The 25,030-nt window shown below is 42.1% G+C and overlaps 1 protein-coding gene across 6 annotated transcripts in view; it reads left to right on the top strand.

Moving 5' to 3' along the window:
- Positions 1-25,030, top strand: part of FAM19A4 (family with sequence similarity 19 member A4, C-C motif chemokine like) — a 79,739-nt gene that overhangs the window by 8,795 nt on the left and 45,914 nt on the right. For 5 of the 6 annotated variants that reach the window (XM_027640808.1, XM_027640811.1, XM_027640810.1 and 2 more), the window contains one exon: positions 23,504-23,639. In XM_027640808.1, coding sequence (XP_027496609.1) covers positions 23,560-23,639 — 80 coding nt within the window. In that variant the 5' untranslated portion in view covers positions 23,504-23,559. Of the gene's footprint in view, positions 1-23,503; positions 23,640-23,860; positions 24,021-25,030 lie in introns of those variants that run through there. The other variant, XM_027640812.1, reaches the window with a different exon arrangement.

The raw sequence follows: 25,030 nt of genomic DNA, 5'->3' as shown, positions 1-25,030 counted from the left end.
GTGTCAGTCCGAAACACTCAAGTACTGATGTTAGAGTTAAATATACCTCCCTACTAGTGTGTCTGCACGCAATTCATTTACTGCCACCGTTATTTTAGTGGTGGAGGTGTCGCTAGAAAAGGGACAAGCTTGGTCTGCAAATACCACTCTCTTTTTTTTTTTTCCCTTTATAAAAATGTTTATAGTTTCAGCTACCGATTTTATGGCTCCTGAAATACTTTCATTTCCCAGATCAGTTGGTTTCTCACCACTGGCAATTTCATCTTTCTGAGTGGGAGATCTCGAGGATTTACTTTCTTTTAAAGAGGGCTCCAACAATACCCTCTCCTTTCAGCGAGGCATGTGTTATATCCTGACCCCAGCAACTTCACTTTGACAAAAGAAAAGCTGGAAATAAGCACTTAAGAGATGCGACTTTCCCTGTTTCAACAAGTTGCTTTGTTCTCTGCTCGCGTAATTTCCTCCAAGATGAGCGGTCATTGTCGTTAGTGGATGATGTGGTGATACGTGTGATGTTAAACCTGCAGTCATCGGGGATTAATGTACGGGCATGACATCACCGACAGCCAATGAGGGCATGGGTTTGGACTCGTACTGACCCAAACTGTCTTCCAAACTGATGTGGTGATCCTGCCATGCTCCTAAGGAATAATGCAAGTTTGGTGGTTTCCTAGCATAGTGTGACTGTATTTCCCGGTCTTGTGTCCTCTTCTGAGACAGTCACCGTTCATTAAACAGCCTCATGTCTGTAGTTAATCTGGTTGGTTAAAGGTTTCACTCTTTGGGAAGAGACTGTTGAATATGGACATATTAGTTCCCTGGCACAGAGGGAGGTAATGTGACTGAGCTGATTTCTAACAGAGTATAAACAGCCAGAGTTCTAAGCCCTTGTGGCAGAAGAACTACCTGAACAGCATGTTTGAGCACACAGTGGTTTCACCTGTAGTAAATTGCCTCCTTTGCCTTATTGCTTAGAGTAGAGCTGCTCACATGGAGGTTGGCACAGACCCCGTGCCAGGGGAGTGAGGAGGGAAGCCGTGCAGCCAGGTGGATGCTGCCGTGGCTGGTGAGGCAGGAGAGCGCGTGTTCCCTGCTGTGGCTCTTGCTGTGCTTCTCCCCGAGACCTCGATGCCTCCATGCTGCCAAGGTCTAGCAGGTGTGAAGCCCTCGGCCTCAGTTCCTATTCCTTTGCTCTAGGGTTGCTCAAAAACTCAGCTGTCTTGGGTGGCTTTTGCAGAATTGCAACAGATGTTGCCTGGCGTGGTCTGGCTCCTGAAACGTGCATTTCAGAGTTCAGGCTGCCTCTTCTGCCTAATGTTTCCTTAACTGTCGTCATTCACAGCAGACTCATCCAAGTCCCCTGCAGGTCAGCCAGGGGCTTCCCCACAGGCTGTGCAAGACCCTTTGTGCCACTATCCCAAATATTTGCAGACAAATCACTTATATTGCCTTAAATATTACCTGTTTGCCAGAATTATTAATGCTGAGAGTAAATTTTTTGCGTACAGACTTCATCCCTCGAGTCTTTTAACATTTTTGGTTGTAATTTATATGTAGGTACACACACACACGTTCCCCTGCCAGTGCCATTGCATCGACAGCCCTCTACACTGAGGGACCCACACAGAGTGTTAGCAACATGACTGACATGCCTCAGAGTTGTGTGTGATCCTTACGCCTTCGTTGCCAATAAGACGTGACAGGATACATCTAATGAATTACCTTTAAATTAGAAAGCAGTAAACAAGCCATTATTGGATTAGAGGAATATTAAAATTAGAAGAACGTTACAGTCTTTTGATATCCTGTGGCACATTTTTACCAGCTAGGAAATGACACGGGTTGCTGCAGAGAGAGAGAGGGTCTCTAGAGAACTGTAATGATTTTCATCTGTGTGAAATAGATTTTTTTTAATGCTATTACTTAGTGTCTTATGTTTTAGATGATGCTGTAGCAGATTTCTTCCCCCCCCCCCTTCTAGTTTCATATTGATGTTTGATATATTTGTCTGAGTGACTTCAATGCTTGTGGAAGGTACAGGTTTGATGTACTCTGATGGCTAAAAAGCTTCTAATTATTGAAGAAAAACACAGGCAAAATGAAACAAGAGCCTTGGTGATAGATTTTAGTCCAACACTGAAGAGCCTTCTGCCTTGCCAGGGTGCAGAGATTGTCTGGGTTCATGCCACTTATTCCGTGGCCCTTTTCCTCAGCTGCCTAGAAGGCTACTCCAGCTCTGGTAATTCTGGGATATTATTCTAACTGCATAAAAAGTTTCACATTGACTTTACTGAGACCCCTAAGAACTAGATTAAATCTACCAGTTCTCCTGGTCATACAGCTCAGGTGCAGGTGTTACCTGGTATTGCTTTCCAGATGTGACTGCTCTGGATTAGATATGAACTGGCAACTGGTTGCTGGTACGTGTGAGCAGCTCCTGATCTCCCCATGCCAGCTTTCTATTAATTGAAGGCCAGCACCTCCTGTCCTCTCTCAGGTAAAGCTGCCCAATTAAGGAGGAGGCTGTGAGTGAAAAAAGCAGAATTTGGCCAGTACTCCTCAAGTGTTACAAAAAAAAGAGTACATATTTTGTATGTACATTTGATGGAAAAATATTTGATGAAAATCAGTTAATTCTCAGGTTGAAGCAAAATAAAATTTCTTATGAAATCTTAAAATTATTATGTTTATTGCCACCTGTGTTGGCCGTTGAAAAAAGTAAGCTCAATCTAGAACTAAGCTTGAATTTGTGGGTGCAAAAATTGTTTTTGTTTGGAATGTCAATCTTTAATAACACTCCAAGACCAGTCTTTTATTGTTTTAAACTCACTATCAATATGAATATGGATCAACAAGGTACCTTGGAGTGCTAAGCCTCATTGCAGTCTCCTGAGGAGAGCCTCGAGCATCCTATTTTTTCCTGGATTTTGGAAGCACATTCAGAATAAAGATCTCTCCTATATAAATACTTTTCATCCAAGGTATTGGATTTTCCTCGTCTCACTCTCAGAGTTTATGGCCCTGGGACTCCTTGCCCCTTCTTGAGGTCTAGTAGAACTCCTTCAGCATCTCTTTTTCCCTTTGAAAAATGTGATAACCATCATGCAAGCGGTTGCTTTGAAGCGGGTGCCAGCCCTGCAGATCAGAAGATCACAGCACACTTTCACCTGAGGTCAGGCAGCTCGAGCTGGGCTGCTTTGCAGTGGCAAAGCATCCTGAATACTTGCAAGCAGTGGGGATTTCTGTCGGACTGTGCCACTCAAGCCTCTTTGCTATTCTGAAGAGGCTTGTAAGGAGGAACAAAGCACGGCGGATTTCGCCAGTTTTCCTCTATTTTGTATTTTCCAGCAGTTATTTTGGAAAGGCTGTGAGCTGAAAGGCTGATTTTCTCGGACTTGGTACAACTATGCCAGAGTAAAGCTCAAACGAGGAAAGTGGTATTGGGTATCTCTGTGACTCCAAAGGTGACCTGTTGTTTTTATTGCCCCTTCTGTTGTGTTACAATTTCAGTTACACTTTACAGGGAACATCTATGGAATGAAAACTCTGGTGGGGTCAGGCCTTTCTGCTAGAAGGATATTTCCCTCTGCACAGCCTCAGTACGAGTTTTCTCCCTCCCACTTTTAAAGTAACAGTTGTGTTACGTGTGCTGTGAGATGTAACAAGGATAAATATATTGAGGGGCAGCAATCCCATCCTTGGTGTTACATGATGGTAAAAGATGGTTAAAGAACTTAGTCCTTGACCCTCGATGCAGAGCTCTTTCCCATTTCTGTTCTCCAGCTGCTTGCCAAGCACAGCTCAGCCATGTGCTACATCCTTCTGAGCTGAAGGACACGGTCTAACTGCAAACAGCCTGTTTCTGGTTCTGGAAGCAATAAACCTTCTCCATATAAAGGAGGGAGAAGAACTCTGATGCTTTAGCTCCTCTTTGTAGGCTTTTTTTTTCCTGACCTGCAAGAAGCTACTAACTAAACCAGAAGCATTTGAGTAATACCTAGACATGGATAAACCAATTAACAGGAGTCCTTTCAGCTTTTTAAAACAAATCGCAAATTTTGGGTTCATATTTGCATAATTCAGGTTATTAATTCATGTGTTTGCATTTCCTAAACTGTGTGCCAGATTCCCATTTGGCGCGAGTTTGAGTGTTAATCTCAGTGTAAAGGGCAAAAGGTGGAAACTGAGTTGTTGTAGGAAGCACTGAAGGGTTAATGATTTTTCTTTTCGACAAAATTAAATGAGTTTCTCTCTTTTCTGAGTCATTTCGGCATCACCTCAGGTATTCAGTGAGAAATTCAGAAACCCTTAATTGATAAGGTACCTCGTCTCTCCTATATGCATCTCTGGGATTTATATATATTGCGAGTTAATAAAACTTCCAGCACACATTCTGTGCGTGTGTAATTAAGGAGTGACTGCCCCTCGGTGTCATTTGCTGTGTTATGTAGATTCCAGTTGTGGGGATGATGGTATTTTATGCTGTCATATAAAAGCAGGAACATCCCTGCATGAGTGAATCTGTTTGAAGGACCAGGCTGTGGCTGGTTTAGTCTAGAGAGCAGTTACCCTCGGATTTCTTTGCTGCTTCCATTATTCAATGAGAATTATGTGTGTTTATGATAGTCGGATCAGCAAACAGAAGTGCATTGCAGATGCAGATATATTGTGAAGTACAGCGGTTTACATTAATGGGAAGGATTTATCTTGTTGCTGTGTTGAATTTATGATGCCAAGCTGTGATATTTTCCTGTTTCAAAAATGTTATATTGCAGTGAGTTGATACCAGGGTGATAAAATAAATGTTTCTTTTTTAATTCAAGCCACCGTAAGATGCTAATAATGTTGGAGACAGGAAGAGAAATGCCGTATTTCAGAAAAAATAAAATGCATCTGTATTATGATTTCCTGGCAAAATTAACTCAGCTTGGGCTCCTAAATGAAAGTTCTTGTTATGTTTGAACTAATAAACAGGTGTGGTTGAGTTCTTTAATGGAGGTACGGTTCTATGACACAAGTACTGGGGTTATTATGCCCTGCTTAATTTAGTCTTTGGGACTCTATTCCCTATAATTTACGAGGGCATGTAGTGATAGGACAAGGGGGAATGGCTTTAAACTGAAAGAGAGCAGGTTTACAGGGTGTTAGAAATTTAGATGATAGGAAGAAATGTTTCACGATGGAGGTGGTGAGGCCCTGGCACAGATTGCCCAGAGAAGCTGTGGCTGCCCCATCCCTGGAAGTGTTCAAGGCCAGGCTGGACGGGGCTTGGAGCAACCTGGGCTAGTGGAAGGTGTCCCTGCCCATGGGGAGGCAGCTGAAACTTTACGGTCCCTTTCAGCCTGTATCATTCTATGATAATTCTGAAAAGAAAATAGAGAAGCTCTGGGTGCTGGTGATGGTCCCTTCACTGGGCATTCAGGCAGCTCATGTTCCTTGCTTGTTTAATTCCAGTTTACTGGCAAATGCTCAGCAGACAGGGTTACTAGGAAGGAAGGAGTGGTCATGTCTTGTCCTTTGCTGTTACCTCCTCCTCTGGCCTTGCCAGGGGCTGTGGCAATGCCAGGGCTGTACTCAGGATGTCCATTTGTCCTGTTCCTAGAAAAGGCAAGGAAACCTTCATGAGAGAAGGTTGTCGTGGCTGCTCTGCTCTGGGGCCACAGTACTGCTTCCTCCCCAAGGAAAACCAGGATGCAACAAGCCAGTGAATTTAACATTGGTCAGGTGGCACTGATGTTATGAAGCTAAACCTTTTTGTCTCAGTATATGTGCAGCTGTGCCTCACTCCAAGAGCATTTTACTGGTTTCACTGGAATTGTCCCAGCATGAATACAGGCAGCTGTGAAAGCCTGATCCTGACTGTCTGGCAGGCTCGTGTTCACTGCATTACTATTTGTGCTGAGCACTGTCAGTTTAATGACTGTGAAGCACCATAGTTAGAAGTCAAGTGTTATAAAATTTTCCCCAAACACAGATCTACAGCAGTGAGTGGACCCGGACATAAAATAGGTTATTGAATCTAAACAAAGGATTAGTCATTTTGTGGAATATAGAAAGATTGTCATATGTGTGTATTCCTGTTACGTTACTCCCTTAAACAGTGTCTCTGAACCTTTGAGTTAATACCCATTATTTGGAGGCACATGGGAGAGTATTTGACATTGGCTTGTTTAGCTGAAAGGTACTACAGGAGTAACAGTTTGACTGTGGAAATACTTACCAGTTATGGGTGTTTGGGCTTAGCTCGGGCTGAAGGTGGAAAAAGAAAAAAAATTATTTTAGCACTATATTATCCGCATATTTTTGGTGTGCTGGTGAAATGATTCATTCTGCTTTTGTTTAGTAATAGATCTGTTTCTGTTCATGGACCATTAAAAGAACATAATTTTCTTAGAAACAATTACTTAAAAAAAACCTGCACTGATTGTCTTCTATTAAGAGAATACTAGGTAAAAAGGACTATCCCTCCTTTTCTACACCAAATTGAAATGGAGGGATGGATCTGAGGTGAAGCAGGACAATTTCTGGCAGAATTAGTGTAACCTTCCACCTGAGAAATGAATAGGTTCATGTAGTTCAATAAGTGTTAGAAATTAATTGGTACTGAGCTTATCCACATACTTAAGAGCATTTCCCTCCAGAACATTTCCTTCCTGTAGATGTTTCTAATGTATTTTTATGGTATATATGTCAGTTTAACAATAGAAGAATAGTCACAGAAGCCTGAAACCTTTAAGAATAATTACTGTTTATAGCTCTGAAAAGGGTTCAGCACTTTAAATACAATTACTCATCCTGCCAGTGTGTATCATTCAGCTATGGAATGCTCCAGGTGCAGTTTGCTTGCAGGTTGCACCCCAGATGGGTTGTGTTTTTGGGTGGATGAACAGGTAGCTGCATTCACCCAGTGTCTTTGCAGACAGCTGTAAGAATGAGAAGGAAAACGTGTCATTTAAGCAAAATTCTTGGGTTTTGTAAGTATTAGGCATTCTTTTTCCTGAACATGTTCTTCAGCAATGAATAAACTGTTACTCCTAAATCTTCCTTGGAAATGCAGTGGAGACAGGTAGCTATTTATAATTTGCATATATGGAATATGCTTAATTGTATTATGGCTAAAAATCTGATATACCTTCTGTGTTTTCCTCCCATAAGAGGAAAAATAAAGACTGAGTAAAGTCAAACTGGTTTTATTTTAAATGCCTTTCTTTTTTTTTCTACAGCAGAAACATCTTCAGTTACAGTTAATGAGTATTATTGTCTTTTGTTCAAATTCTTTGTTACAGATGCTTAGAGCAAAAGGGCATTAATAATAAAAAGGCCTTCTTCTCTGGAATGTCTATCTGATAATGGCCTGTATGATTTAAAAATAATACTGTAAAATAATTGGTTTTCAAAGGAATAATTTTGTATAACTAATTGGAGGGCAAAAGGAAAATCCGCATCCTCCAGACAAAAGCAATGTCTCTTTAAATTCCCAAACAATTTTTCCTTCTATATTTCCACCCTCAAGACCAAAATAATATCAAATCTCCTTCAGGTTATACTTAAATATGACCAAACTGATAATTACATTATTACAGAGAAGGGCAGGATAGCTGGAGGGTGTGTACAAGGTGCATTAGTACTGCAAATAGAAGCTGATTTACTTATTGATAGTGGAGACACGTTTTAGTCACTTTATAGAATTAACAATTGATCAGCTTGTTAGGTTCTAGTTCTTCATAAGCACAGCATGTTTATTCATTATTGTCATTACACGGTGCAAGCAGCTGAGGTCATGATTAGTAAGGCAAGATCTAAAAAATTTTAAACTCTCTTAAATACAACTTCTGCAATGGGCAGTTTCTGAGCAATGCACCGATTCTCCCTTCTCAGAAATAAATATAACATACACCTGCCCTGTTCATTTGTATTTCATTTACATTTTTCAGAACCATCAGATTTAGTTATTTCCCAAATGCCAGCGATTCAGGCTTGTAAAAGTACAATAAGATGGGCGACATAAAAGCATTACTATCAAATTGCCTCGGTCACTGTAAATATCCACCAATCTATAGTATTGCAACTGATAAACAGAACACGCTGCTGAAGGAGAATGGAATGATGTTATTCCAATAAATATATCCATGATTGTTTGTTACTAAGTGTAAGTTATATCTTGTAAATCAGCATTGACTTAAGCTTGAGCAAACTCGATAGCAAAAATTCCCACAGAGGCTTCTCCTGCTGTATATGACTAATATATTAAAGAAGATAAATAGTCATTTTTAAAACTTATTACACAGTAGGATTGAATGCAAGAGGAAACCATTTTACAAATCTGAAAGTTAAGGTCACCTTGAGAAGAAAAGGACACTTAAGATGACTAGAAAAAGTCTGTTTCCTCCAGAAATTGAGATTCAAGTTTACTCTTTTCACGGTGTCTTTTATAAAGCTTTAGAATCCCAAGTGTAAAACCAGAGTTAGTTTTGATGTGCAAATATTTCAAAACTGTGTAGTGGATAGCCATTTAGACACTTGCATCTAACCAGTGCTACAGATTATCTTCCAGTCTCGTACTAATAAATAAAATACAGAATAATAAATAATAAAGAATAAAAAACAGAATATGAAGCTTTTTCGATAGCGACATTTATAATATAACCCAGCATTAGGGCTGAACTTTCTAAAACATTTAATTGGGCTGTCATAATAGTTTTTTACTTTTTCCTTTTTCTATTTATAAGCATTTTGAAAAATTATCATGATGTATATTTTAGTCATACTGAACACTGTCAAGCTTTTGGTTCATAATTCAGACTTTTAGGAGTATGAAAATGTGCCAAATAGCGTTTTCTTAGGGCTTGCTAATAAAGTTAATGAAATATTTTTCTATTAGTCAGTCTTATCATAGATGATACTGTTCCCTTGTTTGGGCTGTAGCAAATCAGGACAACATTGATTTTCTTTAAGAGATGAATAATGAAAGATCTATATTCTTAAATATGTAGATAAAGATAAGTAACTTAATTAAAAAATTATCAGTGGAAGGTAGTAAGATGAATTAGCTGTTTTAATTTGTTGTATATGTCAATATGCTGCAACATAACCCGGAGTTTTACCCAAAATCAATTTATGATACCTTTTTCTTCATTTTTTCAGTGTAATTTCATAGTGTCTTCAATTGCTTATTCTTTTGAAAATCGCTCATATACAGGGAATGTTAAATTCTTGGAACTATCTACCCCAACTTCAGCTTATGTAGGCATTGAGTCTGCAGATGTTTAATGTCCGGAGCGGTGCAGCCTGATGAAAATAGTTCTGCTCTGATCAATAGTGATGTTTACAGGCTCTGTCTCCAGCGGTGGAAGTCACGTTACGAGCCTGATTGTTTTCCCAGTGACTGGCAAATTCTGCTCTTTGATCACATGTGCTATGAATATCCAAGCTGGCAAAATTCCAGTCTAAATTGCTTGCTATTTTTTGACTAGCTTTACAAATTATACATGATGGAAAAAGGGACGTCTCCGGGCCCCCGTCTTTCCCCCAGTGTTGCTTTTAATATCGAGTAGACATCATCAGGGTGCACAGTGTAGGGGAGGAGCTGTTAGGAGGAGCTGCTGTATTAAGATGTGGTAGTTGATCTTATTTAAAGGAGGAGATAAACAGCCCTGTGCTGGAAGGGCTCCTCTGTGTCGCACACATGGAGTTTTTTTTGGTCTCACATTAACGGAGCAGGCACCCATACCCTTTCCACTGGTGGATTCTGTGGTGGGAATAATTATGTGTATAGTGCTGTGCCTTGAATAAGACTTTCACAATCCCCATGCTTAAATTCTAAGTGACTCCCAAGTCATGCTGGTTTTCAAGCTTGAATCTCCAATCTCAGTGCAGCTACAAATACATGATTTGACAAGCACGGCTGAGCTTCTGCTTCAGGTCCTTGGGTCACTGCCTTTCTGTTGCAAATGCATTGTCCAACGGCTGGTTAGAAGGTATTTTTTTTAAAAAGGCTGTTTTTTCTAGACATCTCTGTTAGCTATCCAGGGTAAGACAAAACTGGTTCAAAAAGATTTTCAGATTTTTCACCTTCTCCTCACTAGACTCAAGGCTGTTCTGTTTGAAATGACTCAGCTGGGTGATGAGAAAAGGGGAATGTTGTAGGTAGGCCATATCTGTTATAGGAAGGGATTGGGGAGAGATTTTATAAAATCTCTGGGTAAGGCATTGCTTGGTAGATAAGACATGAGCTGAGCAGTGTGTTAGGATGTTTCTGTAGCGCTTCCCTGGGATGATTTGACAATACAGTGTGTGATTTGGGCAGGAAAATTTTACTCTTCCTACTCTACCCAGTAATGCCCTGGCAAGCTCTGAAGCGTTGAGGAGACATTGGTATCCTCCAAGCTTCAGGCTTTACTTTGTTTTACCTTGTTTTATGCACTTTGTCTTGCTATAGCTTTTGATTAAACACATTACTTCTGTCACCGAATGAGTAGCAAACACTTGCTGTGGATTTTGCTCCATTAGGAGTAATGGATGGGAGTGTTTCTTGTCCAGAACAAGACTGTCAGAATCCAAGATGTAAATAAGAGCCAAGGAAAATTAACTGCAAACCTGTCAAGCCTAGTCTGTCTGTATTTTTATTACACAGTGTCCAAAAGATCTTTCTGGGACATTTTTTTTTTAAAATCCTGTTCCTTGTGCAAATCCATCTGAAATTTACCCAGGCACAGCAGAGGTACTGTTACTGGTCCTCTGTGCTAAGGGAACAACCTCTGGATTCTCTCTTTAGTTCATCATTTTTGCTACACACTGTAGAACACACAGACAGGATATGATTGTGGTTCTGTATTTTGGGACATGTATCTCAGGAGACCAGTGGGCCAGAGGTCTCTGGTGGATAAAACCTCCAAGGAATCTCAGATAACCTGTGTCCAAACTGTTGCAATGGAACTTAAGCCAGGCTTGAGTGCTGCATTCAGAGAGCTCTGCTAACTTCTCCTGAGTGGAGAACAGGAAGCTTCGGAAAGCAATACTTTCCAGTTAGGATGACTGTCGTAGGAATATTCCATTATTAAATGAGAAATTTTTCATATTCTTGAAGACCAGATGCTGAAACCTTCAGGTTAAAAAGGCGATAGGTTATTTATGCTATACTGCTATTGTCAGGTAATAAATTGGATGGTGCTGTTGCAAGCAGAGACATAATTAAGAATTCTGGTACAATTGAGCAGTCAAATTTAAAAGGACAAAATAATGGTTTAAGAACCCAACTGTCTTTGGCTGGAGAGCAAAAATAATTTAAAATGATAAACCACACCCTCCACTGGCCATTTATTCTGTTTTACACAGCAGTGTCAGTATTCCAAGTGGGTTCTTCTGTCTTTCTGACGTACAGAAGCTGCTGTAAGGCACTTCATACTCACAAGTATCTCCTCAAAATCACACAGTCTGAATGAAGCTGAACAAATAAGTACCTATAAGTACCAGAGTATTTATTCTATTTGCCCAAAGCCCTCAGTTTAGAAAAAGAAAAAGGACCACGAGAGTAAAATTAGGGTGGTTGCACTCTCTAGAAAATGTCCTTTGGGTTTGGCTCACCAAACACTTTCTGTGAACAGAGGATGAATTTTGGCCATTTAGGGGAGGATAGAGATGGACAGAACTTCATCCATGGTTAAAAAATGAAGTATTAGACTAAACTGACAGTAGATAGCTACATGAAAATGAATAGGGTTTGCCTAGTGAATGGAACAGCTCTAAATTAAAAGTCTGTACCTTTCTTTTTGGATGTGGTGGTACCCTCTGGTGAGTGAAGGTTCAGTTATCTGCAGCTTCTCTTGCTAATCTTGGCCAAAACACTTGCCACTGAGTGATTTTTTTCCATATTTTTTTTTTTTTTTAATTAAGGTTTCCATTAAAGTAGAAGACTTAAATTCCTGCTCTGGTCCCTGAGATGTAGCACATTTTTAATGACAGCAGTTTTTAATCTAAACCAGTCCTGTGACTGTCTTTGCTAATGGCCTTCCTCCAGCCTGTGTGACTGCCTTGCCTTGTGCCAGGCTGTGGAAATGCTGTGTGCAATAACCCTAGAATTTGAATCAATGATGCAACCACTCCATAGGCCTCTTAAAAGATGTATCTCACAGTGCAGGAAACTCAGGTGGGAACAGTTAAAGTGAGAGTTTCACTTTTGTGTTCCAGTTCATCAATCTTTAAAGAGACATGAGCAGGTCAAACGGGTCTAACACTGATCGATGTACAAGAAGAATCCCTTTTTAAAGTAATCACAATTCACCTCCAATGGACAATTGAGAAATTAAATAAAAAGATGCAGCCACTGGGGTCCTGGTGGGGGAGAACTTAATTAGCTCAGCCCTCACATTGAGTCATCCCTTGGAACCCATAACCCAGCCCGACCGGGTTTTTGCGGCCCATTATGTTTTTGTTCAGTGAGCTCTTACTGGGTCTGAGAACTTGTCTCTGACTAGTGCCTGCCATCAAGAAGGGCATCCCTGCTTGGCTTGGAGGACAGTTCCCTGCAATGTGACAGCAACCAACCATGTCTGTCCCCCAGTCTCTCACTGAAGGCTCCTTACTATGTAACTGCATCTCAGGGACACACAGAGGACACGGCCTGGTCACCACCTGAAGGGCAAATGCCTGCTGGTCTGCAGCAGGACAGCAGCAGCTGTCTCAGGACCTTGCTAAGTGCTCATGATTGCTCTTGTTTGAGTTACATTTGAGTTAGAACCAATGTACTAGTAAGGGTACACATGGCAATAGTAAACAAGGTATGTTCAGGGTGGATTTTAATGGGATTATTGGTTAGGAAAACTTCTGTAAAGTTGTGTGTAAGACGAAGAGACTATTCAGTTGCCTGTCTGAGGCATTTCATACCTGTTGCTAATTCTAATATTATTGAAATTTGGAGGTTGCTCTCCTTATTGTAGTTAAGTTTGAGTACCGTTTCCCCCAGGACAGAAATTCACAGATCATTTACTCAAAAGTGGGAAAAAATGTGTATTGTGGGGATCTGAAAGCCAGGTTCTGTGAATAGTCAGAAATCAGAGAAACGGAAGACTTCTGCAATCCATTCCCTGAAAAAAAAGATTTGGCAGAAATATCTGAGTGTCCACCAAGGTGGCTGAAAATACTGGTTTTTAATCTGATGCCAATATCCGTAATATCATACAAGCTCAGGAAGCACAATCCAATCTCTGGCAAACAATATCTCATTGCTAAAAGATTGAACTAAACATGTCACCAAGTTAATTTTTTTTCTCTGTGAATCTTGAGACTTTTTTTTTTTTCCATAAAATCTCACTTTCCTGGATGAAAATAATTGGAGAAGATTTTTCTTTTCTGTTTTTTAATCATTTTTTAAGAGAGTTAATAGCTCACCTGTAGCAGTGATGAGAAGCTGATTAAAAGCTGATTGTTGTCTACCCTGAAAATAAACAATCAACAGTTTGTTATTTTCACAGATCTCATGTCTTTAAGGCACTCATAATTGCCTTCAAGTGAGGCACGGAAAGTGGGGGGAATCTCATGCTACATTTCCAACCCTGAGCATTTCAAAGCATAATCAAAATTATACCACTTACCCTTCCCCCTGCCCCTCCCATCAATCATGCACACGATCACGAAGAGGCCTTTGCATGAATGGAGGGGCAAGATAAAAGCAAAAATCTCTTCTAGGAAGATTGGGAAATGAAAGCCTGAATTTCATCCTTCTCTGAGCTTTGTGAAAAGGAAGATTACTATTTTTTTTATTTTTTTTTTTAAAAAAAGCAAAGAAGAAAGATTCTAGCTTTAGCCATGAGGATGCTGTTACTCATTCAAAGCCTGGCTGTGGTCATACTTCAGCCAGAGAAACTGGCTGAGCCTCCTGCATGGAAATGTGCTCTTGGATCAGCTGTGATGGGCGCTGGAAGGAGGAACCTGTGACAATTCAGGTGCTTGAGGGGGAAGTATGACCCTAGCAACACCTATAACTGTTTCTGAAGAGCAGTTACCAGCTTGCTCTGGCTGCTGCTGTCCTGTCCTGGTAGTACAGTGACAGGAAAAGTGTCTGGGACTGTTCTTACCAGTCTTTCAGCACCTTTTGAGGTTTGCTCCTTGTTCATTGCAACAGTAGCCAGAGCTCTACCTGGCTTCCTTGTGCCTGTGAAAGGATGAAAACAGCATCCAGCAGATGATCAACCTGCTCTAAACAGGGAGACCTTTTCCCCCTGTTGATCAATATGAAACTCAGGTGGGGTCTCTTTCCCTGCCTCCCAACTGTTCTCTTGATGCTCATAGACAGGCTGCTGCCAAGCAGGTCAACTTCCCAGAGGAGTCAGGGAAGATGCTATGCAAGCAAGAAACAGAGAGGGCTGAGAAGGGACAGGGGAAGAGTTGTGAAGGATTGAACTGGAATAGGGAAGGATGAAGGAAATTCGTTCTGGAGGTGAGGAGCAAAATGTGATTTATAGGACTTGTGAAATTCTCTTGCACCAGGGAATTAAGTCCCTGGTGCTGCTGGAAATGAAAATTGCTGAGAGTGTTACCTCATATATTCATATTGGGATTTGGAGTTTTTCTGGTTACAAAGGAGAAAGACGGGGTCCTGCTGGAGAGAGATGGAGTCAGTCCATGTACAGACTGTGCACAATGCAGGTTCACTCTGTGTGATGGTCTGTGCTTCCATCCAGCATGATGTTGCCCAACCACAGAAAAGCAAACACAACTCTGAGATTGGCTCTGAATATGCTTTTGTTCATTTAACCTGAATCCAGAGTGAATAAGATTGGGATCTCCTTTAAAGTGCAGTTGTTTATTGACCCAGCTCCAAGTCTTCATGCCACACAATTGGCTTTTTACTTATGAGCAGTATTTTGCCTCTGTCATTCAATGATGTAACACTTTATTCTTTTGATTAGCAATTCCTGAACTGGTGGGTCAGGAACCCAGTTCTGGAATTCTCCTATTCAATAGAGCAATGGTTTTCTAAAATAACTCTGATAAGCAAAGAATGTTTTTTAACACTGAGTAAAAAGCTCTGAACCCATAGCATCAAAGCTGGGTTAAAGCTCTTTGGCCTGTGCCTCTCCCCTCCTGTACAAGTTTAATTCTTCATTATTGCCACAAAAGATTCTGCATGGGGCAGAATTTTAAACCAATCCCAAGCTGACTGTGTTATTTTCGTACCAAAATGGGAATACAAAAGATGTTACCTTTCAATTTTCTAGTAGTTCCTCTACATACTGCCCTGAGCCTGGCAGAGAGAGCACAGCACAAGGTACTTTGCTATTGGCTTATGTAGTGGATAACACAGGTGCTAAAAAATGTGTGTTCAGCCCATAATTGCACTTCTGGAAATTTAGTGCTGTATTTATGAAATGCTTTTCCTTAGAATCTTTTAATAATTAGATAATGAGTCCCAAGTGGAACAATTATCTCATATACCCAGACAGTTGGGATTCTTCATCAGCCAGTGTGCATCCACTGCTCATCAAGCATGTTTGTGTTCTAAAAGCAAAACTGACTATTCTGTGTTTTCCTCTTGGAGCATTTCAGGCATTGAAACAAAGGCAGAGACCAGTTTACATGGATGACACAGGAATGGACAGACACTGTTGCAGTCAGGGCCTAATACAGCTTAGGGAAGCATGAGTGGACATAATGCAACTATTTACTGTGAATGAGGTGTCTTGGGGAATAACAAGAGAATATAATATTCTAATGCAGTAGAACCAGAAAGAACCATATTTGGTTGTATAAGGACCCTGAGAACCACCAGAAAGATATCTAAATACAGTACACACTGACCCACCTGCATGAAAAATACCAACATGTGTTGGAGGTTTCTTTCTGCTACAATTTTCCTCCAGGAACCTCTGATTTGATGAGTGTCTGCATTCAGGGTACTGGAGATGACACTGAACCGTGACTATCTACCTCACATATTCCAGCGGGTTTTTTTTGCTCCAAGGCATAAAGGAGATGGATTCCTGTTACATACCCTGAGCAAACATGTCATCCAACCCTGTGGAGAAAGAAGGGAGCCTTGACCACCTCACATGTCCATCCAATTTAAAGAAAACTTCACAAACCAGGCTTCTAGAAATTTTGATTGGCTTGTACCACTACTTTTCCACCCTTAGACACAGGAAGTTTCTCCTCATATACACCAATTAATCTTTGCAGGACACTGAATTTACTTTCATGCTATTCGCAGTAGCTACAGAGAGCCACTTCTTTAAATCATACCCTTCTTTAAAATAAACCTCTTCAAGGAGACAATTAGGTCTTTTCCTGACTAAATAAACAACAGCTACTTCAGTCTTTCTTTACCACTTGCACTTGCTGACTCTCTTAATTTTCATGTTATTTCCCTGTGATTGCCACTTGTTCTTAGTTTGAATGGCCACCCTTAGTCAGTGATGATCTGCTTCTTGCACCCTGAACAGGTCTGGGACCTCCCAATGCATCCTCCATAGGCACAAACAGACATGAATTTTGCTCCTTCAGCCCTTCCATCCGTTCGTCCCTCCTCTGAGCAATCTCTGCAAAATAACCAACCAGCTCACCTGGGTCCCTGGTGAGTGGGAAGAAAGTTGAGTGACCTGTTCTATGGCAGGTCAGGTATCTTTTCACTCCAGGGGAGAAATTAAATTCCTCCGTCAATTCAGGATATAGAAAACATAGGATAGTCTGTACAACAACTTCAGTGCTTTGCTACCTGGCAGGCAAAGTTTACAGTGGGGGAAAAGGAGTATTTGCTGTGTCTGGAACATCCTGCTGAAGAGACTTCCCTCAAAGACGTTTCTCTCCACATTTTTTTGGTGTGCTCTCTGCTTTAGATGAGTACTGCGCTGCTTCTGGGAGGTCAGCTGGGAGTGGAGCAGGGCACTGTCTCTGCTCTGCCTCCTCTTTGAACAGGGTTGAAGCAATTCCTGCTCTCCCTTGAACACAGTGCCTGAAGCCTGCCCATCTCTTAAGCAGGCCTTGCTCTGGGGGGGTGAAGATTTTGAGCTGCTGTGAGGGACTGAAAGTAGCTGGATAATCACAAGGAAAAATTCTTTCTGATAAAGACAGTTGAAAAGAGTTGAAATGCTGAGCTGTAATGAGATCTCCTGTGTTGGCTGTAGACGTTGGTAAGTCTGTGCAACCTTAAAAATGAAATCTTGATGGTGATACCTCCCTCTTCAGGACTTTACTTTAGCAGAATGGTTTTTTGTGGGGTGGTCATGAATAATAAATAATACTGAATGGAGAAAAGCGTCTATTCTGCCTCTGTTCTACAGGTAGAATAGCTGTACTTTACTCTCTGAGCAGTCCTGTTGGTCTTGGTGAACTTTTTGCTGGAGGAAAGATGAGAACTCACTTTGAGTTGAGATTCTAAAACGTCTTCCCAAAAATTAATTTTCTAAATGAGATTCTGTTTCATTCAGATGATCATCTCATACTCAGAGATTATTCTTTTGGACTGCAAGTGATCAGTTATTTGTGCCAGCATGACTCATGTGCTTCATTTTCAAGTCTAATTCTTGCTGTGCAAATACACTTGCAAGCTGTGAGTTCTGGTGACCACAGGTCCCCAGAATGTACACTGGAGCTGGTGTATATGAAGAAGTTACTGTTTCCTTGCCTGGAAGGGCCCTGAACTAGCCTCATTTCAAACTCCTCCTTACACTGTGTGGACTTGAGGTTTTGTGGCAGTCCTCTAGGTCTCACCTCCAGTCCCTCACTTGAATTTGTTTTCTGATTCTGCTGTTGCTGCTTCTGTGTGACCTGAGCTCTACTGAATCAAATTTAGAGTCCACAAACTCTCACTTAAAATGAGTCCAACCGAAAAACCTTTCCAGGGCTCATCCACTCATGTCCCTATTGTGACTGGAGCTATTAGCTAAGGAGGGCTGTGGTGTCTGGAGCAGAGAATTAGGGTGACTCAGGCATATTTCTCCCAGGACATCATCTTAACATGCCCACTACAGACAGAAGGTTTGTTCTCATCTTTAAAGGAGGTGGTGAGGACAGATACAGCCTAGAGAACTCCAAATGCTGCTGAAGACAGACTCAGTTCCCCCCAAACATGTGGCACACAGGATGCCTGTCTGTGTGTGGATGGTCTGGCTGCTGGTGTGGTCGATACCTCATGCTATGTAGATATAATAGCAGTTCACTCCATCCTTCTTGGGAGGCTGTGGGTTTTATTTCCTTTAGTTCTCATTTGGTATTGTTTTCTTTACCTCCCCATCTCCCCCACTTGCTGTTTAGTGAGATTTTGAAATATTCCTGTGGAAAGGGCCAACTAGTGATGACAGACTGAGCTGCCACCAGCAGAAAGTGATGTCTAAATGGAATGTGATGTTCAAAAGTTGCACATGAAGTGTGTTGGGAGTGTGCTGGGGTCTGAGAGGTACTGGGCATTGCTGCATTTCCCCCGTGGTTTTTAGGATACCTGCCTGGCTTTCTCAAAAGCAAGGATGCACACTTGCAGCTTGCTGCCAGCTTCCTTAGCTGATTTTCATGCTGTCTGAAGAGCATTCTCACTTCAGTTTGCTGTGTGGAGCTCGATGTGACAGGGCCTCCCTCCCTCAGAGACACCTGCAGAGAAGCAGAAAAGTAGATGTTGACTCTGGGAGTAAACAGGTAGAGGAACTGAGCCCAAAGAGTTTCACTTTCTTGCACTGTGAGATTGGTCTTGTGCTACCTTCCAGTACTTGAAGGGAGCTTACAAGAAAGATGGAGAGGGACTTTGGAAAAGGACATGTAGTGACAGGACAAGGAGGAATGGATTAAAAGTAAAAGAAAGTAGGTTTAGATTAGATATTAGGAAAAAACTCTTTATTGTTAGGGTGGTGAGGCCCTGGCACAGGTTGCCCAGAGAAGCTGTGGCTGCCCCAACCCTGGAAGTGTTCAAGGCCAGATTGGACAGGGCTTAGAGCAACCTGGTCTAAGTGGAAGGTGTCCCTGCCCATGGCAGAGGGTTGGAATAAGATGAGCTTTAAGGTCCCTTCCAATCCAAACCCTTCTATGATCCTGTGATCCTACTACATGGATAACTTTGTGTCCTTCCTCAGTTTGCACAGTGCCTTCCTACCCGGTGTAACCCTTATTTGGTGTAAGGACTGGCAGAACTGAGGCCTTTAAAGACCTGACATGTCCCTGTGGGATGTGCCAGCTGGGAAAACAACAGGAATGTATCAGGAGGTACAAGCTGGAAGGTGCAGTGTTTAAAGCGAGGTTAAGTAACTCTTGGAATAACTTGGCCAAGGTGGATTTACTACACTTGAAGCTGTCAGATCAAGCTGAGTTTATGTGGCCTGATGCAGAGCTTTCTGTGAGAGAGTCGAGTGACTAAATTTGGAGTCCCAGATGCCTAATTTCGCTGTATCAGCCCATTCCTGGGGGCTGACGGGGCTCCCAGAGGAGACCTGCGAGGAGCCCGTGCCCGTGAGCACTTCCCTGCGGTGTCCAGACCCCGAGGGGAGACTGAGCTGAGGGAACCTGTGACAGCGACGTGTTAATGTGATTAATGAGGAGCCCTAATTGTCACGGACAGCCCGTGCCGGCGCAGGGAAGCGCTGCCGAGCGGGGAGAGCATCCCTGGGGACCGGGGCGGCTCCGGCGGGGAACAATGAGCGGGGTTCGGCGGAGCGGCTGTGTGGACGGGATTTAATGAGATTTCCGAGTACTGACAAGAGCTGGAAGTGTTTAATAGCTCCGATTTAAATTATTCATGGCCGGGCGGGGCCGGACCGGGGCTGGGGGGGGGAGCCGCTGGGGCGGCGCGCGGCCGCCAGGGGGCAGCATTGCCCCGCCGGTGGCGAGAATCCCTTTGGATGGAACCGGGATAACGATCCTGGAACAGGGATAACCATCCTGGAACCGGGATAACCATCCTGGAACCGGGATAACCATCCTGGAACCGGGATAGCGATCCTGGAACCGGGATAGTGATCCTGCATCTCAGGATAGCGGTCCTGCATCCTGGGTTAACCATCCTGCATCCCGGGATAGAGACCCTCCATCCTGGAACAACCACCTTCCATCCCGGGATAACCCCCTTCCCTCCCTGGATAACGATCCTCCATCCCAGGATAACGATCCTCTATTCCGGCAAAATGAGTCACCCTCTCACGCCCCGAAAGCGGCTGCAGGCCGAGGGGTAACATCATCACAGAATCACAGAACGCTCAGGAATGGAAGGGACTTGAGAGATCATCCGGTTCCACCCCTCTGCCATGGGCAGGGACAACTCCGGGTAGAGTGGATTGTTGCAAGCCCTGTCCAAACTCGCCTTGAACAGTTCCAGGGACGGGGCAGCCACATCTACATAACACCTAGTCTAAATCTCTCCTCTTTTAGTTTGAAACCATCCCCCCTTGTCCTATCACTGTCTGCCTGTGTAAAAAAATTGCTCTCCCTCTTTCTTACAAGCCCCCTTCAAGTTCTATTGCTGAATACCTGACCTGTTTATAGAGGTTTAGCCCTGAAATGTAGCTCTGGGTTAGCCATTTTGCAGGGGGGGATATGGCCAAGAAGGTGTTCACTCTCGCTCTTTTCTTGATTTTTTTTTTAGGTCTGGTTCCCCTCAAACTCAAATAGCAGCACTTTTCAAATACATACAGTGACCAGACTAGATCTTTCCCCCCCCCTCTTCTATGAAATGCAGATGTTGGTCTGTTTTCTCTTGTTCTCTTATTCAGTAGGAGGTAAGATTTTAACCAGGCTGACAGTGGGGTTAAGCTCAGGCAGGCAAATCCCCCTGTACAGTACACGGCCCCCAAACTGCTTTCCTCTCTCACCCATTGCTTTACAGAGAAGAGGAGTCTTTTGAGGGATGCACTGCTGTATTATAAGTGAGGAATTACTGAGGATGGAGAAATTAAAGCCTTTTAAATATTTAATGGAAGAAGGTTTTCTAAATTATTTAATAGCTTATTATGAAAAATTGCATAAAATGGTTTGGTAATTTATTCTTTACAGAAAGTAGCCTTAAGAAGCATTTTACAATATATAAATATTGGTAGGAAATGCACCTAATTTAAAACCCTATCTTATTCCTACTGTCAAAGGAATTATACAGCGCCCATACAGTTTTCAAATAACTTTAAACCTTTATTGTTTCTGTTCTTGAAACACTTCTCTGGCATAGGGAAATGCTACTGAAAACTGATTTTACTGGAGTGCAGAGGCACAGAGAACAGACTGTGCTGAGACTGAGGCACATCAGATCTGACCATGGCAATTCCTTTCAGATCCCAGAAGCCATAGTCTTTGTTTTGGGCGTGTGGATGCCCTAAATACTGACACAGGGGAGCTGTGTAGCCTCCGGGGTGACTCATATGCAAAGCAGGAGCTGTTCATGGCCAGCCCAGGGGTAAATACTGAGAGCCCTTCCCCTCTCCAATTCCCTCTTCCTTCTTTTCTATATATTTACTGGAGATGGAAGTGGGATTCAGTTGCCCACTGACTAGTCATTGTATAAAATCAAATGAACAGCTCTACTTTCCAAAGTAGTGCAATACCCTAAGAGGAGATAGAGACCAGCAGCAAATACAATGTTCAGAAAACACACAGAAAACGTGGCTTTGCCATGAAAAACCTGGAATTCCTTTTACCCTTATTAACCAAGCGAGCCTCTTGCTTCTGTTCTGACCTGTCTCCTTTATTGACATAAACCACCTGACGTTGGTTTCAGGAGTTTGCCATAATCTCCCCTCAAACAACCCTGTTTTTAAAAGAAATATCTCTACCTGGAAGGCATCAGAAAGCCCCAAGATATGCTGGTGACTGTATCATCTGTCAATTTTGCTGCTTCCATTTAATTAGAATGAGTTGGAATAATCAATATTTCCTTGTCTTTTACAAGTGTTTAACATGTGTTTACAGAACAGGTTACAGCAACGTTAGTATTTACCTGTAGGTGCATCTACACAGGGTTTTATTTTCCTCTCTAATAAAAATTATGGAACAGATAAGCACTAAAACCCAGGTTAGTGTATTGCAGTATTGATTTCTGCAAGAGCATTGTAAGAAAATATTTATCTACCTGTCCTATTATGAAATGGGTAAAAATGTACCACATAACCATTTCAGTCAGTCAATGCTATATCGAAAAGCCTCTTTGTTTGTTCTTCTCAATAGGCCTTTTGAGACACACTTTTTTATTTTTATTTTTTATTTTATGTGTATTTGTGGAAGAAAGGATTAATACAGGATGGTAGTGCTCTGTCTTAAGACATCTCTTTGTCCACATTTTGTTTTAATTACAACTGTTGTGTTGTGATTTTGGCTCAGTCTGCAACTCCACATTGGAAAGCAAAGAGAGAGTAAAATGTGATTAATTACAGTTTGCTGGCCTGGCACCTCTTTAATTCCAGCAATTACTCTATTTTCTCATGGCATTCTGAACAAAAAGGAGCTGTTAAGGCAAGGCTGGACGGGGCTTTGAGCAACCTGGTCTAGTGGAAGGTGTCCCTGCCTGTGGCAGGGGGTTGGAATGAGGTGATCTTTAAAGTCCCTTCCATCCCAAAGCATTCTGTGATTCTATGATTGTGTTGAGCCACGGGCTTCTGAGAGGTGTCTGCCTAGAGATGTTTTGCCCTCTGATGTGGTGGTGTAATTTTGTGTTTCTTAAAAGCAAATTTCTAATTGATCAAAAGAAGAGTGAAATTAAAAGAGTGGTGGAGAAGATGAGAAAAGGTTATTGTCACCTCTCCGTAGTGAAGACCACATTATTATTACTCTCACAAATTGCACTGTGTCGTGCTTTCTATAGCAGAAGGTCAAGCTGCGCCCAGGGATAGAAGTGAGAGAACAAATATAAACAACAAAAGCAAAGAGACTCAAATGTCTATAAAAGGGAGTGTTTGAGCTGGTTATTCTGTGGAATGTGTGTCAGTACTGCTGCACAAGGGTCTCCATGTAATGATTTCAAAGGGTAACTTCTGGGTACAGGTGGGCTGGGTGTGAGAGGTGATGCTGGAAGCAAGAGGAGACAGAAGTGTCAGAGGGTGCAGCAGTGCACTGATCACACAGACACACTCCTGTGGATGTGACCCTCTGCTCCTGAGGCAGCCACACTCCAGGGCCTTGGCCAAACTTTTATGAAGACAAAGAAAGATTTTTTTTTTCCCCTTTCTCTAATAATCTCTGGTTCATACTGTTAGAGGCTTCATGTAATCATGTGGAAATGTGTTTGCACTATGGTGGGGCCTTAGACCTTACAGCTTTCACAGCATTTGGGTAGCAAGAGGGCACATGGTTATAAAGCCCCAGCAAGCTGCATGTTCTGTTTGTGATTCCTAGTACAGTGAACTCTGCCTTTAGTTAATGCAGTGATAATTCAGAGCTGCCTTACCACAATTTCTCTGTGTTCTTGGAAAGAATAGAGCAATACAACTGCTGTCTTCTGCCCTGGATTGCACTGTAGATGGCACTGTGAAACAATGATTTTGGTTACAGAGATGTATTTTACAGCACCATTCCAGACGTTAATTGCAGTGTAATATGGCTTTCTTTCTAGGTCCCCAAAGTGAAGGAAAAATTCTGAGATGCAGAAAGTCTTATTTGCTGCCGCAAATGGGAATCTGGAATAACTATGAAAAACACACTGAAATAATTGTGTTTGACTGGAACAAAATTCTTACAAAGTCCCCAAGGTAAGAGCACTTTTTATCTTTCAAATGACACTGAAGATTTGCTGTTCTGGTGAGCAACAATATCCACTTGAATCCAATAGAGAATGAAGGCTTGACATTTCTAGAAGCAGCAGCCCACTGACGCTGAAGGGCTCAGCACCCCTTGCTGCATCTGTCTGCCAAATTTCATTTTTCTCCTGCCTTTTCAAAGATCCTCTTGTATTTCTTTACATTGTCAGGCTGAGAACTTGAGTCCTGTCTACCTGTAAGGCAGACCAAAGTCTGAAAATGTATCATTTCAATGGTACTGTCTGCTTTTAGCAGCCTTTCAGTTTGGATATAACTAAGTTGATGCTTGGTAGTGATACACTTATTCCTGGACTTGAATATTCTTGCAGCGGGGTAAGGTTACCCTGTTACCCTGATGAACCCTGGTTTCACATTCCCTGTCTAACATCACAGTATGGCTTCATAATCTGGGAAAGCTCTTGAAATTATTTCAGCACACAACCATTTCTACTGAGACCAGTTTTGCTCCTGCACTGGGAACAGTGGGAACACCTGGGTTCACTTAATTGCTGAAATAGCAGCTGATAAGCACACAGTGCATGATTTGAGACTAAATACCTGTCCCTTCCATTAACTCCTACCAGTAATGGCATGTTCAAAATACCTGATCTGTGGTATTTAATTCCATGGGTTAAATCCTGCTTTCAGACACACCTCAGGAAATCTGTAGGAAAGTTCCCGCCTTTGTTATGATACCACAGAGTGAAACCAGAGCTGAGGTCTCTGCTATTTGGATCAGATTCCAGTGTTTGCATTTAGAGCAACAGACAGATGGGATTGCAGGATGAGCAGATGATGACATCCTATTTAGTGATAACTGGTGCATGAGCTGTAAGCTCATGTATGTTTCTCATGGAGAGTAAGAAAACTAAGATTAAATTCATCTGTCTCCTCAGGAAAATGAGGTTCAGTTACCTGGGAAAGAAATGGTACATTGATTTCAGAACTTACTAGGCAGTTTTCTTAGGCTAATATTGGATCACCAGTAATAATAACATTTATGCTGGTTTCACAGTGACTCAATCCCATTAGCTGCAGTGGCATTATGTGGTTCAGCTGGATGCAAGAGGTGAATTAGGTTCAGCTGCTCTGAATTAGCCTGGGAGTGCTCCATAAGAGGGCACTCACAGGGTAGGCAAGGACTAGTGATGTCTTTATTTTCTGAGCTGTAAAAGACCCTCAGCGTGTTCCTTCCTGTACTGGTTCATTTGCATTCAGGGTGGCAACACTGGGCTTGATATAGAGCACCATCTTAAAGCCAAAAAAGGTACCACATTGTCAAATCAGTCTTTAAAATGTGGGTTCTTTACATGTAATCTTTACATTCTGAGATTTGTAGACAT

This window comes from Corapipo altera, unplaced genomic scaffold, assembly GCF_003945725.1.
Source record: "Corapipo altera isolate COAL_440 unplaced genomic scaffold, ASM394572v1 55, whole genome shotgun sequence".
Classification (NCBI taxonomy): domain Eukaryota; kingdom Metazoa; phylum Chordata; class Aves; order Passeriformes; family Pipridae; genus Corapipo; species Corapipo altera.
This window is presented reverse-complemented; position numbering and strand designations above follow the sequence as displayed.